At 38.9% G+C, this 16,339-nt stretch overlaps 1 protein-coding gene across 1 annotated transcript in view; it reads left to right on the top strand.

The window, feature by feature from the left end:
- LOC124612222 (probable medium-chain specific acyl-CoA dehydrogenase, mitochondrial) overlaps positions 1-16,339 on the top strand; it is a 101,077-nt gene that overhangs the window by 36,314 nt on the left and 48,424 nt on the right. Inside the window, exons 6-7 of the mRNA XM_047140311.1 lie at positions 1,448-1,578; positions 12,861-12,969. Coding sequence (XP_046996267.1) covers positions 1,448-1,578; positions 12,861-12,969 — 240 coding nt within the window. The remainder of the gene's footprint in view (positions 1-1,447; positions 1,579-12,860; positions 12,970-16,339) is intronic.

The raw sequence follows: 16,339 nt of genomic DNA, 5'->3' as shown, positions 1-16,339 counted from the left end.
ATGTTTTGAAATCTGGAGATCATTGAAATTTTACTCCTTTCTTTAATAAATATGTTAGGGATCTTGCAATTTCTGTGACATTTGAAATAAATGTCCAATAGAAATTACCTGCCTGTAATGGAAGACTTATAGATCAACAACTTTGTGGTGGGATCGTAGAAGAGAGTAATAAACACCTGTTGCCATTGTGCCTAAGAAGAGACCAGATCAAAGCAGGCTAATCTATCAGGCAGAGGCAGTTGTAAATGGCCTAGATCCAGCACTTTGCTGGTTGTCAGGGCTCAGTTCGAAACAGGACTCATCACTGAAGACAATTCTGCTCCAGTGAATGAGACTCCAGGTCAAAGACGTGTCTGGAGATGCCCTGGACAAAGGTAGAATACCAATCTGACTGTTGCGCACTGTACGGCCTGACAACCAGGAGTGATAGTCTGGGGTGCCATTTCTTTTCATAGCAAGATCTCTTTGGTCATCATTCATGACACTCGTACAGTACAGCAACATGTCAGTGATACTCTCTGCCCCATTTTTGTTGCCCTTCATGACAAGCCATCCAGGGCTTACATTTCAATAAGATAATGCCTCCTGCACACAGTGAAAGTTTCTACTGTTTGCCTTCATGCTTGCAAAACTCTATCTTGGCCAGGAAGGTCATCGGATCTCCCTCCAGATGAGAACATTTTTAGCATTATGGGCTGGGACCTCCCACCACCTTGGGATTTTGATGATCTGATATGCCAGTTGTACAAACATCCAATTTCTGAAAGTATATAATGAAAACCAAATATTCGAAGAAGTATTACAATAATTGAATGTTAGAATTCCAGTAATTAATAATCTAAAGTGTTATAATTTATTTCAGCTTGTGAAGCTTTGCATTGAAAGCAGATAGTTATTCTTCACATTAATTTTTTTAATTTTATACATTTTTAATTATATTGTACAGTGTTGTATGTGTAAGAGATCTTCGTGACTTGCTTCATACAAAAAAACTTTCTTCCTTACTTGCAATACAGTGTCCAGCAGTTATAACACTCCACTTATTGCACCTATGTGAATGAAAAATATTCATGCAAAAGACAGAAATAAAATGGTTATTTAAAAAAAATTATATGAGTCATTTTTTGGTTCACTAAATTGGAGACGCTGACGAATAAACAGGAATCTAGGAAAGATGGAAAATTGCTTAGCTTTTGGAGAAAGTTCTTAGTTGGGGAGTAACTTACACGCAACTAATATTTTGTTTTGTGTGTATAGGGAAGGGGAGTGCTCTGATAAAGGACATTGTAAAATGCTAACCAATTTTCTTTTCTACATGAATTTGGTGAGTGGTGATGTAGCTTGAAGTATATATTTTATTCTATCATGGATTTTCCATCAATCTGTAGTCCTGTTAGCTGCTTTTCATTCTCTTGTTATTAAACTATCTGAATTCATTATTTTACAGGCATACTGTGTTACTGAACCAGGTGCTGGTTCCGATGTCAGTGGTGTTAAAACACGTGCTGAGAAGAAAGGTGATGAATACATCATCAACGGCCAGAAAATGTGGATAACAAATGGAGGAGTTGCTAATTGGTTAGTTTCCTCTACGACCAATGCCATACTATGATCATTGTATAAAATAATATATCGTGTACATTTTGTATGAATGTGACTCCTGTGAGGGGCTTTACCTGGTGGAGCATGTAAGAGGAAGATGGAGGGAGAAGGAGATAGGAAAGTGGCATCAGTGAACTAACTGGTGCAGGCAGAAGAAGATATTGTAATATGCTGTGAAGTAGGGGGGGGGGGGGTGGAAATTAAGAGGATGGAACAGAGTAATAGCAGTAATGTGGAGAGAATGAGAGCTCATCTTAAACAGACATATACAGTAAACTGAAGTGAAGAGATGGGAACTATTTTGAGAGGGAAGAGATAGAGAAGGCGTGGGAGGTGTTTGTGGGCAGAGGAAAAAAAATGTTGCGACAAACAATTGCAATATCAAAGAATAAACAGGGATCTAGAAAAGATGGAAAATTGCTTAGCTTTTGGAGAAAGCCAATGTTGTTGGAGAGCTCACAGATGACATGGGTTGTGACATAACCGTTGAAATCAAGTGTTTAGTTCACAGCTGGTTGGAAGAAAAGCAGGCACAAAAAGTGGAATTGAAGTTGAAGCAGAGTTGATTGCTTTCACAGGTGACCCCAATTGTTGGGAGATTGGAATAAGATATTCTGGGTGGACACATAAGACAGGCTTTGCACCTGAGTCATTCACTCTGATAAGCCCAATGCAATGAAGGGGTTGGGAGTAGTCATCACTTGGTGCAGGGAGTGGCAACTGACCCTTAACATAGACAAATGTAATGTATTGCGAATACATAGAAAGAAGGATCCTTTATTGTATGATTATATGATAGCGGAACAAACACTGGTAGCAGTTACTTCTGTAAAATATCTGGGAGTATGCGTACGGAACGATTTGAAGTGGAATGATCATATAAAACTAATTGTTGGTAAGGCGGGTACCAGGTTGAGATTCATTGGGAGAGTGCTTAGAAAATGTAGTCCATCAACAAAGGAGGTGGCTTACAAAACACTCGTTCGACCTATACTTGAGTATTGCTCATCAGTGTGGGATCCGTACCAGGTCGGGTTGACGGAGGAGATAGAGAAGATCCAAAGAAGAGCGGCGCGTTTCGTCACTGGGTTATTTGGTAACCGTGATAGCGTTACGGAGATGTTTAATAAACTCAAGTGGCAGACTCTGCAAGAGAGGCGCTCTGCATCGCGGTGTAGCTTGCTCGCCAGGTTTCGAGAGGGTGCGTTTCTGGATGAGGTATCGAATATATTGCTTCCCCCTACTTATACTTCCCGAGGAGATCACGAATGTAAAATTAGAGAGATTAGAGCGCGCACGGAGGCTTTCAGACAGTCGTTCTTCCCGCGAACCATACGCGACTGGAACAGGAAAGGGAGGTAATGACAGTGGCACGTAAAGTGCCCTCCGCCACACACCGTTGGGTGGCTTGCGGAGTATCAATGTAGATGTAGATGTAGATAAGGATGGACCACTGTGTTTCAAAGGTTGAGTGAGTGGCAGAGTATCACTGTAGGTGAGATGGGAAGATTTTTTAGTAGAATGTTCCTTATTTATTGACTTGATAAAAGGTTGTCAGAGTGCTGGCATAAGTAGCCACTTCAGAACTGGATTGTATTGGGCTAAAAGGAAGAGATACTCCTGTCTCAGCTGGTTAGTAGCAGTAGCGGGAGTGTTAGGAGCAAATGTGAACATAGTGTGGGAGAGCTGATTGTGAACTAATTTGGAGTTTAATACGTATCTGCAAAGGCCTTAACAAGACCTGCAACATACAGGGTAAGGGATTCTCCACCCCTTGTCCCAAGCACCCATCTAGCATTTCCTATTTCAGTCCTGTCACAGGCATATCCTACCGAATCAGAGAGTGAGGGCTACACCCATGAAAGTAGTCATGTCACCCTAATCATCTGCCCATCAAATTGAATGGTCACTGCCAAACTGTAAATAAGAGCATAAGTGATCACCTATTAGCAGAGCAAGTCAGAGATCAACATGATTCACTTCAATGGCTATGTTACTGCCCTTCCTTTGGATCCCTCCAAGCCACATGTACTCATCTACAACTACCCCAAATATGAAACTCATAACTGATTCTCGAAGCTCATTGTTAATATGTATCACTTTCTTTCTGATGTAATGGTTATACATTATTTTACTCTCACTGTGATTTATTTTCAGGCCTACTTTAAAACTTCCTGCAATAAGTTTTACCATTTATTATAGAAGTCATCAGCATTATAAAATAATTTGTGATGTGAATATAAAATGAGTCGTGCCACATCATTTTGATTTATCGATCCTTGAAATGGGAAAATAACTTAACTTTAATTATTTCCCAATCTTTAGATATTTAGAGCTGCTGAGAATGATTTTGATGATAGGCAATTGTCTTGCCAGATTTATGCAATTCTGAGTATCTCAGTATGATAGTCTAATGGAAGCTATGAGACTGTTGTACATATTCTTCAGCATTTCACTTCCAAAACCAACCTGTTCCTTTGCTTGGTTAAAATCCATTTTTTTATGCAATTGGCAATGGTTTTAATGAATGTTTAGTACTTTGATGAGAGGCTGATAAGTCTACTGTTTGTCTTGTCTGTAGCTTTTGTTATTAAGTAGGCAATTTACAGCACTATTCCAATTTTGGGGAACTTTCTTTTCTTTAGCAGACATCCTCTAAATAATTTTCGAAGTTTTCCACCAGCTTCAGTCACTCACGTTGAAAAATAATCACCCAAACTATATTTTCTTTGTTCACATCCTGAATGGCTTTATATATCTCATCAGCGTTACTCCCAGGATTTGTTTCTGGTTCATTCTTGAAATATATAAACTTTCAAAGAAATCTTTGAGTGCTTGTGCAATTTCCTCTGTGTTGTTAGTTACTGTATCACCTTCCATCTTGATTAAGTGGTAGACATCCCACTTCATCAGTTGTCTACCCGACATAAAGTTGTATTTAGCTTCCTCCATACCCCTATTGTATTCACTTGCTAATTTTACAAGATTTTTCATTGTATCTATTCACATCTGCTTGAAGACATTTCTAAACAGCTTTGTGCGATAAATGTATCAGTCATTTTCATACTGCGAGCATTTGCTTAAAACTCCAGTCTTTTTGATAATAGCTGTCTTGTCCCATTTTTATATTTCATTTTCTTTTGCATTCTTTCTAGAACAATATCTTTTTCTCTTTACATGAGTTTTTTTCTTAAATATTTCTGTCCCTTCATCAGCATCTGTATGATCTTTGTTTTCTATGATACTGAGATTATTGTTTAATGTAACCTGGTGTACCTCCTTATTCTTACATAAATTCTCAAAATCTATATTTCTGACATCCATCCCGGTGAGACTGCTTTCATCCAGCTTTGTTTTCATTTGTTCCTTACCAGATTCTAGATGCATCAAGATCAAACATATTGTTCTCAGCAAACTGTATTAATGTACTGAATTTTTCGTTGTTGGCATCATATCTGAATTTTAGGGTTTTTTTAAACCCTGTCTGATGCAAAACACAATGTATTTCTTCTTTATTTACCAGACATGTTTTGACACCTACATTTTGTGAGTCAAATTTATTTCTGAAAATTACATTGCTAATGAAAATAGGTTTGTACAGTTCGGTTTTTTTTGTGCACTTCTTATCAATCTGACAGCAGGTCATGTTTTCCATCGTACTGTGCATTTGTTGTGATCACACGTTTTACACAAAAAAAGATTTGAGTGATTTTGAGGTACCTTCAAGAACTGTATTAATTTTTTTCTCATACCCAACACAATCCACACCCAAATTTCCACCATGCTGTTGCCCTCAAAGAGAAATACCTACCATATACCATTTGACGTATTGATTCTGGGTTTTGCCATTTATTGCCCCTAAATAAAAAGTAGTAGAAGAAGTAGGATTTCAGGTGGATGTTATTGTTTATTTAGTCAATCACTGTGTAGGAAGGTGTAGCTAAGTAGTAACTGGTTGTGTTCTATGGCCTGGAACCATTGGTGCATTCCCTCCAAACAGATAATACTCTGCACTTAGTTATCTGTTTTACTTTTATACTTTTTTTGTTCAGTTTGGCTGAAAAAGCACATTTGAAAATTATGGTGTCCCAATTTTATATAATTATCAAAACCTCAGTGATGAACCATTCATCATGCTTGAAAATTAAATTTGTTACAGTGACTACATAACTTATATCTAAAAACAATGATGATGTAACTTACCAAAACAAAAGCGTTGGTATGTTGATAGAGACACACACACACACACACACACACACACATCCATCCGCACATATACAGACACAAGCAGACATATGTAAAGGCAAAGAGTTTGGGCAGAGATGTCAGTCGAGGCAGAAGTACAGAGACAAAGATGTTGTTGAATGACCGGTGAGGTATGAGCGGCGGCAACTTGAAGTTAGCGGAGGTTGAGGCGTGGTGGGTAACGGGAAGAAAGGATATATTGAAGGGCAAGTTCCCATCTCCGGAGTTCTGATAGGTTGGTATTAGTGGGAAGTATCCAGATAACCCGGACGGTGTAACACTGTGCCAAGATGTGCTGGTCATGCACCAAGGCATGTTTAGCCACAGGGTGATCGTCATTTCCAACAAACACTGTCTGCCTGTGTCCATTCATGCGAATGGACAGTTTGTTGCTGGTCATTTCCACATAGAAAGCTTCACAGTGGAGGCAGGTCAGTTGGTAAATCACGTGGGTGCTTTCACACGTGGGTCTGCCTTTGATCATGTACACCTTCCGGGTTACAGGACTGGAGTAGGTGGTGGTGGGAGGGTGCATGGGACAGGTTTTACACCGGGGGCGGTTATAAGGGTAGGAGCCACCAGAGGGTAGGGAAGGTGTTTTCAGGATTTCATAGGGATGAACCAAGAGGTTACGAAGGTTAGGTGGACGGCGGAAAGACACTCTTGGTGGAGTGGGGAGGATTTCATGAAGGATGGATCTCATTTCAGGGCAGGATTTGAGGAAGTCGTACCCCTGCTGGAGAGCCACATTCAGAGTCTGACCCAGTCCCGGAAAGTATTCTGTCACAAGTGGGGCGCTTTTGGCGTTCTTCTGTGGGGGGGTTCTGGGTTTGAGGGGATGAGGAAGTGGCTCTGGTTATTTGCTTCTGTACCAGGTCGGGAGGGTAGTTTTGGAATGGGAAAGCTGTTTTCAGGTTGTTGATGTTCAGGGATTCAGGACTGGAGCAGATTCGTTTGCCACAAAGACCTAGGCTGTAGGGAAGGGACCGTTTGATATGGAATGGGTGGCAGCTGTCATAATGGAGGTACTGTTGCTTGTTGGTGGGTTTGATGTGGACAGATGTGTGAAGCTACCCATTGGACAGATGGAGGTCAACGTCAAGGAAAGTGGCATAGGATTTGGAGTAGGACCAGGTTAATCTGATGGAACCAAAGGAGTTGAGGTTGGAGAGGAAATTCTAGAGTTCTTCTTCACTGTGAGTCCGGATCATGAAGATCTCATCAATAAATCTGTACCAAACTTTGGGTTGGCAGGCCTGGGTAACCAAGAAAGCTTCCTCTAAGCGACCCATAAATAGGTTGGCGTACGAGGGGGCCATCCTGGTACCCATGGCTGCTCCCTTTAATTGTTGGCATTTCTGGCCTTCGAAAGTGAAGTGAAGGTAATGAGGAAAGAGGTTTTAGGTAGGGCGGCAGGTGATAGGCGTGAAAGGAAGTGCTCCATCGCAGCGAGGCCCTGGACGTGCGGAATATTTGTGTGTGGCATCAATGGTTACAAGGATGGTTTCTGGGGGTAACATATTGGGTAAGGATTCCAGGCATTCGAGAAAGTGGTTGGTGTCTTTGATGAAGGATGAGAGACTGCATGGGTTGAAGGTGTTGATCTACGTAGGCAGAGATACGTTCTGTGGGGGCTTGGTAACCAGCTACAATGGAGCGGCTGGGATGATGGGGTTTGTGAATTTTAGGAAGTAGGTAGAAGGTATGGGTGCGGGGTGTCGGTGGAATCAGGAGGTTGATGATGGAGTCAGGTGAAAGGTTTTGTAAGGGGCCTAAGGTTCTGAGGATTCCTTGAAGCTCCACCTGGACATCAGGAATGGGATTACCTTGGCAAACTTTGTATGTAGTGTTGTCTGAAAGCTGACGCAGTCCCTCGGCCACATACTCCCGACGATCAAGTACCACGGTCGTGGAACCCTTGTCTGCCTGAAGAATGACGATGGATCGGTCAGCCTTCAGATCATGGATAGCCTGGGCTTCAGCAGTGGTGATGTTGGGAGTAGAATTAAGGTTTTTTAAGAAGGATTGAGAGGCAAGGCTGGAAGTGAGAAATTCCTGGAAGGTTTGGAGAGGGTGATTTTGAGGAAGAGGAGGTGGGTCCCGCTGTGACGGAGGACGGAACTGTTCCAGGCAGGGTTCAATTTGGATAGTGTCTTGGGGAGTTGGATCATTAGGAGTAGGATTAGGATTATTTTTCTTCGTGGCATATTTCCAGCAGAGACAGTAAATCTTTGACGAGGGCTGTTTGGTTGAATCTCGGAGTAGGGCTGAAGGTGAGGCCTTTGGATAGGACAGAGGTTTCGGATTGGGAGAGAGGTTTGGAGGAAAGGTTAACTACTGAATTAGGGTGTTGTGGTTCCTGATTGTGTTCATTAGAATTTTGAGGTTTTGGAGAGAGTGGAGCTGGAAGTGGGAGATTGAGTAGATGGGAGAGACTGGGTCTGTGTGCAATGAGAGGAGGTTGAGGTTTGCTGGAAAGGTTGTGGAGGGTAAGTGAGTTGCCTTTCCGGAGGTGGGAAACCAGGAGATTGGATAGTTTTTTGAGGTGGAGGGTGGCATGCTGTTCTAATTTGCGGTTGGCCTGTAGGAGGATGCTCTGAACAGCCGGTGTGGATGTGGGAGAGGAAAGATTGAGGACTTTTATTAAGGATAGGAGTTGATGGGTGTGTTCATTGGCTGAGTTGATGTGTAGGTGAAGGATTAGGTGGGTGAGGGCTATGGATTGTTCAGTTTGGAACTGGTATAGGGACTGATGGAAAGAAGGGTTACAGCCAGAGATGGGAACTTTAAGTGTGAGGACTTTGGGGGTAATGCCAAGTGTCAGACAAGCCTGAGTAAATAAAATATAGGATGGGGATGTTGTGAGGGTGACATGGTATTAGAAGATGGAAAGTGTAACATGAGGCTGAAATGAAAATAAAAATATATGGGGAGAGATAAAGGTGAACTAGAAAGCAACTGAAGATCTGGTGTGAAATACAGTCAAACATGGATAAATGAGAAAACAGGACATATGAGGCTAATCACCATGTTTTGTTGTTTGCATCTACCGCAACCACTGTAAATGAGAAGATACAGACACACTACTTCAAGCTAAAGCAGCTTTCAGGAATCAAAGGGAATGTTTACACATAGTTTATGCATAGTTCCACACACGTGAATTTCAGTAAATTGAATATTTGTAAAAGTGTGTTATACATGTTATAACAAGAATTGAAATTTTTGGATGGAATGATACATAAAATAAAGGTAAGACAACCATTCACCTAGAGTTGACTAACATGTGACACACAGAAACACACAACAGAAAACTGTTTTCTGTTCTGTGTTTCTACGTGCCACGCATTAGTCAGTTATAGGTGAGCAGCTGCCAACACTTTATTTACTAGACCAGACAAACACACGCTTAGGAAACAAAGATGAGTTAGTTGATAAGCTACACATTTTCTTAATGAAACAGATCAATTTTTGATGTGATGTGAACTTGAAAAACATATTCAGAATACCAAAACAGAAAAGCAAAGGAAGCTGGGGTACATCTTTCATCCAAATCTACAAGACTACTCTACAATTCTCACCGAAGTGCTTCAGATAGAGCTTATAGAACCACTTCCAGAGCATTCTCATTTGTCTTGTATTATGATGTAGTGGGAGTCAACAAAATATTTGGAATAGAAAGTTGGAGATTGTAATGTAGTGAAAATATCTTGCTGCAGGAAAGATTGCCTTAGTTTTAATGATTTATATTCCAACTCACTTCTCATATATCTGTTGCTCTCCCCCTTTTTCACAATAATACAAAATGAGCTGTCCTCCATTGAACTTTTTCCATGTCCCCTGTCAATCCTATCTGTTAAAGATTTCATACCCTGCAGCAGTACTCCAGAAGATGATGGACAAGTGTAATGTAGGCAGTCTCTGTATTAGATTTTATTATGTCAGCAAAAAGTGTTTTATTCATCTCTGCCACAAAATTTTCTGTGTGATGGTTCCAGTCTGTGTGTGATTTAGCTGAATCAGCAACTTTAAATTTGGATGATTTATTGTGTATGGGACATGTAAATATTTATTTTCATTTCTCTTACTGTGGACATCACTGTTACTATTGTTTAGGGTAAAGTGTCACTTTTCGTAACATACAGATATTTGTCTAAATCATTTTGATCTGGTGATGACTACCAGGTAGGTCTAGAACAGGGGCAGTGGTGTACTCGAGAGTTTCATGCAGCAGTGTTGTCAGCACTCAATGTGATATCACAGGAACAAAAGTGTGTGTCAGTGTCTCACTCTACACAGCCAGTAAGAGAGCAGGAGACACGGTATGACTGCAAGCAAGAGACAGTTATACATGAATGTACCACAACATCTGAAATCACAATATAGTCTGAAGGGAGAGTGAAATATTTGTGTCAATGAAGATTCTAAACTTAGCTCCTGCTCATTTGACTTGCAGCAGTTTAAGTATTGTGTTTAGGTCCAAACCTAACCACATCATCATCATCATAATTGGTAACATCTTTCGAAAAAGGCAATGAAATGTTTGTGACAAAGAAGGTTTTTAAGGTAATTGCTCCTGCTTTTAATGGCACTAATTTATGCTGTGCTACAAGATCCCAACCTAATCACAATCTTCTGATTCGTAATCTGCTCAGAAAAACTAATGAAATATTTATGACAATGAACATTATGAATGTAATTGCTGCTCATTTACTTGCAACAATGAAAGCTGTATTAATAGGTCCCAATATTACAACAACCTCAAAATTCATGACAAGTTTGGAAAAAAGACATTTCTGACAGGTAATAGTAACAACTAATTTACATGAGCAACATAATCTAGATTTCAGTGTAAGCTGTAGATCAGACTGTTAGCACTGACAGGTGTTTTAGCTTTCAGATTCTTGTGTTTGCCAACTCACAACCAGCTTGACACATCACCACCTAACCTAGACCTCGGACTAAGCTAATAGTAAGTCAGTTGCACAAGAATGTTTTAGCTTTCAGGTTTGTTGGCTTCGCCAACTGAAAAGCAAACTTTGAGATCTAAAACTAAGCGCAACCCCATAACAGTAAAATATTTGTGACAACCAATAATATTAATAGAATTGCTGCTTGTGGTAGGAATAACAATATTCTGAATGAAAAAAAAAATATTCATTTGGATTGTAAACTAAAGCAGCAGCCTGGAAAAAAAGAAAAAAACATGAAAATAAATCAGATGCATTCTTGTTCCATTTCGTCCACACACATTTGAACAAGTACCTCAAAAGTCTTGCACTTGCTTGTGCCTTGCAGGTACTGTTTAACAGCAGCCCATGTCTCCTCAGTGGTGATTGTATGGGCACCTGTTTTCGCATCCTTAAAAACCTATTTGTGATTGATGGTAATTTGGTTAAAATCTTTGTCTCTGAGTCACAAACAATCTGAAATTATTGTTGTGCCTGGCAAAATATTGACCTTAAATATTTTCCAAGAGAACAGCTTTTGAATGGTGAAGCACAACATGGAAAAAAAAGAAAAGAAAAAAAAAACACATTTGTGCATTCCTCTTGGGAAACCCCCAAACGCCAGTCTCCCTTTCCTCTTGCCCCTCTCCCAAACTCCTTTTTGCTGAATTGAGACTCGTCAGTCTTGACAACTTTTCCTTCAACACCAAGTTTCTCGTGTGCTCTTCAATACAAACTTTTCCACAAAACTGTCTCCAGTCAACCACAGTTTTCTTAGTCAAATCAAATTCTTGCCATATATATTTTGGATATACGCTCATAAAGCCACAACTTAATAAATAGTAGAATGGTGCCAACTTCTTCTAACTTGCTCCCAGAAAATCAGGAATTCTGCATAGAACATTTCAAAAAATAGTCAGAGGAGTTAAGTCAAAATCCAGTATGCTTGTGATGAACCACTAACCTTTTCCCCCTATTTTATCCATTCAGTATGTCAATGCGTACATACTTATCATTCACACTATATAAAAATAACAAATGTTTAGTTAATGTGCAAATACCCTTCAGATTAATTCAGGTTGCCTAAAGAACGTAATCAAAGAATTATGTCTTCCTTGGGTTAGGTATGTAAATATAACACATTTATTCACCTTAACAAATTTTTATATATATTTCAACTCTGGAGTATTTTTTAATTATTTCCCTATTATTATATCTTACCACACTTTCCATAATTGAAATTAACTGAAAAGAGCTGTTCCACATGCTACAATCACAAAGTTCGCAGACAACACAGTTGTTTGATTAGGGATTAGTGAAGAGGAAACAAGACATCCTTCTTGGCCTTTACACGGAGAATTGTGTGTTAACCTGAAAAAGTAACAGAAGGTCCTTTTTCCATATCTCAGCTCATCATCACTAGTCTCAGTACATGTCAAACTGTCATTTAGATCCTTTGGCCACAAACTGTGTGTGCTTTGATTAGACATTACTGCATTTAACTGAGTTTTGCCAAAATGTGTACTAGACTCCCTGAGTCTGTCTGTGTGTCACTTGTCTTTACAGTGTAGAAAATGGGAAATAATAGGAAATTCAAAGAGAAATATTAATTTTAATTCATAATGTAATAGCAGATTTTATTGTACTTAAAATGAATTTTTTGAGTGGCAGCTCCTTAGCCCTGAAAGGAGTGGCCATGGGAGAAATGTAATATCCTAAAGGAGAGCAAGATGTAATTGCAGTAACTTTCTTTAAAGTTACATTTTCAAATAGAAGTATTTCTGTCACAAGGATTTGTTTATGCAAGGATACACAGTATAGAGAATCAGATGAAATTAATATTTTTATACATAAATACCACCATTACTCACAATGAGCTAATCCTTTGTACTTGTAAGAGAATGGAAATGACGCTTTTGAATATGGTTCAGTGGACGTAGCTTGTCAAAAGTAATTGAATCTTGGAATTATTTATGTTTTGTATGACAAAAAATACAGTTTGTATTGATTTACTGCAATATGTCTGAAAAGTGCACATGCAATAACGTAGTCCATCTTTATGTTCAGGTACTTTGTTTTGGCTCGTACGGATCCCAATCCTAAGGCATCTGCAGGTAAAGCATTCACTGGATTCATTGTGGAGAGGGATACTCCTGGCTTGACTCCAGGCAGAAAGGTAATACTGTATGCAAATTTGCTACCAATCTTCCTTTAGTAAGAAGTACTTTGCTGCTTGTTAACGTGTCAGTAGTTTCCAGATAATGTTTCTAATAAATCGAGTGTAGATGAAACAAAATTATATAAGACTTTTTGCATGCATTAATCTGTGTTCTGTCTCTAAAAGTTTCAATGCAAGTTGTTTTCTCTGTACTATGATATGTTCCTGAACTGCCCCATTTATGAGATTATAAGACAAGATTTTTCCACAAATTCATCATTGGACAAATACAAGGTTATCTTGTATTCATAGATGGTTTGGCAGTTGACATCACACGCAGGTTTAATTGGATGATTTCAGAGGGGCAAGCAGGGGTGTAAAGGGAGCAGCTTTACTGGGCTATGATGAACAAGAGCAGCTGAACAGCGAAGGGGCAGCAAAAAGCTCAGTCTGCTTGAATAATATGCAGAGCACTCGATATGTGGTACAATAAATGAAACATGGAGTTCAGTAATGGCGTTACAGCTGATGCTGCTACACCACAACCAGTTTACCTTTAATATTGGAAATAAATGATGAAGAAAGCACATTGCATGCCCAAAATGTTGCAATTTCTCCCAGTTTAGCTCTAGGGAGACAAGAGGCCAATACATTCTTGTCTTGGCTTTAAACATGGTTACATTTTTCACACTGTTATGTTAGCATTTGAATTTTATGATGATTATCATGTTAAAAGTAACAGTAGTATTCAGTTTGCTTTCTTGGTGAAAGATTTAAAAACAGTAAATTGAACAATGATGGATGCAAATTACAGCCTTGACTTTGCTGGGATAGTTGAATTTAAGAATTAGCTTTTCATGTAGGGTTCATGTAGACAGTATGAAACTAATTTTTAAGTTATTGGTCAATAATGAAGCAGAGGCCACAAAAATTATGTGACAGGAAAAAAATTTTGCTTCACAGCAGAAAACCTTCATAGGTGGCATTGGATGAAGAATAAATTAAAGAACACCAATTTTACATTCCTAGCTTTTATGGTACTGATGTAAGGAGGGTTTCATGAATTGCCACAGCATGTTACGCAGTAAGTGCAGGAGAGATTGAATGAAGGCTTCTTCATTACTTTAAGTTAACAGAATGAAGGTGTCAGAAGTAGAGAATTGTGCAATAGCAGGCGATGCAGAATTCAAACTGAGTACCACCTGGTGTGTGATCAAGAGGACCGGGCTTATATATGGTGAAGAACTATTCTAGCTCAGTGACTTCCCACAGCATTTGATGGAAAACTATTTGCAGTTTGGCATTATATAATCAACCTATGGTGGTGGGCAGTGTTGATGAGACACCTGTTTATTTTGATATGCTGTCAGATAGCACATTCGACATGAATGGTGTTACGTCTTGTTACAAGAAGGTGTGCCGATGAAAAGGCCAAAACAAATCGTTGTGTGTGTTCTGGCAGAAGGTAGAAAGTTGCCCCCATATTTGGTTCTTTGCAGGAAACCACCACTAAAAGAGATATTGCCTGCATGATGTTTTTGTCAACAGACATTTCAAAGCTCTTTTGTGACCGCTGAACAGAGAGTGACTACAAGCAGACCATACCCTCACTCCAGGAGAAATTTGAAAGGATGAGTGAAGGTCCATGCTGGGACAATGGGCCCTTACTACTTGGAACAGAATCTCGAGTAAATCCATAATACAAGGATTTAAATACTGCTAAACATCTAATGCAATGAAGGCTCAGAAAATGACATACTGTATTTACCTGAGTATAAGACAACCCTGAATATAAGTTGACACCTTTTCTTCAAGAGACTCCTTGAGAAAAATTTATTTTTAACATATTCTGATTAATCAAAATTAGAAACAGTTTTATTGAGAAAAGATCTGCCTAAAAAGTTAATGTTATGCCGATTCTGAAATTATAGTATTTATTATGTATCTAAATTGTGACAATATAGAGAGAAATAAAATAAACAAAAAAAAGGCTCACCGGTATATCATTTTTTGTCTCCAGTACCTGTTCTGCTTACTAAGCCTGTCATTGCGAAATCACCACCATTACATCATCATCATCCTAGTTGCACGGCTGCAAAATTTAGTACAAATTTTGGTTGTTCCTTCCAAATATGCTGTGATTCCTTGAGGTTGGACATACGGTGCAGTTGTTTTTTTCTGAATACACAGCAGATTTTTCATTTCGTTACTAACATGAGAATGTTACAATATCTCATGCTTCCAAACACATTATCTGCCCACTGCCCCCTCGTTGGCTGCCTAGAACCAGCAACCAGCAGCTCTCACACTCCCTTTCGCTTCTGTCGTACCTCACAGTGAGTGTCGACAACACTAGTGCATGAAACAAAAGTGTACCGCTGGCCCTTGTGTAGACCTTCCCATCTCCTGCAGAAATATATACGGTTACTATTTGTTCGGTTTTAAAGTGAGTTTAGTTCTGACTATGATTTATTTTGTTTGTCAGACACTTAATTCCGGATTAATTTTTTTTTCCTTTGTTTCTCTTGAATGGTTAACATATTGTTTGAAAGTTTATTTAAAAGCTGGTTACATTTTTACCGGGTACTTTGAATGAGTTTGTAAGATGATAAAATTTAATGTCGTTTCCTCTTGTGTTTCACAAAACTGCCAAATGTTAGCAGGACAAAAGAATGTTTTAGTGGGTAGTTCCTATTTTCTCGTGGATCTTTTGCACTAGCACTGCAAGAGTCAAATGTAATGTGATTGTTCAAGTAAGCTTGACATTATACTAAGCACTTCGTCATATTGGGAAATTTTGAGCCTGTTCAAACACAAGTATTGTTTGCCCAGGCCTATCCTTCAGAATTCTTCACATTGAATCTGCACATGATCTCAAAAGCTGAAGCGTTGTCTATAAGGGTAAGACAACACCTCTACTAATCTGTTAAACAATGTAGAAATGTTGACATCAGCAGCACTGGTTTGATCTGCAAAGATGACCCTGTGTTTATCAAATCACAAAATTGGGAAAAAGCTTGTCTTATAATTGGGTAAATACGGTAAAAATGGGTTACTGTCAGGAAGAAAAAAAAAGTAGCAGGCCTAGAAATGAATAACGCATACTGCTAGCTTACATAATAGAAAAAAAAGAGGTTATGAAGGTAAAATAGCATCTAAATCATTTCTTTTTATATTATTTGTTTTTGTATTATTCTCATGCTGAAATCAATAAATGGAATATTGTTACATCAGGTAATATTAGTTTTTTAACTGAAGCTAAATTGCATTATATCATTAAAACAGTTTGTAATTTTCATTAGTAAGTATTTGGTTAAAAGAACAACATTCTAAATATACACTCCTGGAAATGGAAAAAAGAACACATTGACACCGGTGTGTCAGACTC

The sequence above is a fragment of the Schistocerca americana genome, chromosome 1 (assembly GCF_021461395.2).
Source record: "Schistocerca americana isolate TAMUIC-IGC-003095 chromosome 1, iqSchAmer2.1, whole genome shotgun sequence".
Classification (NCBI taxonomy): Eukaryota; Metazoa; Arthropoda; class Insecta; order Orthoptera; family Acrididae; genus Schistocerca; species Schistocerca americana.
Note: the sequence above shows the minus strand (reverse complement) of the source record. Positions and strands in the feature narration are given on the sequence as shown.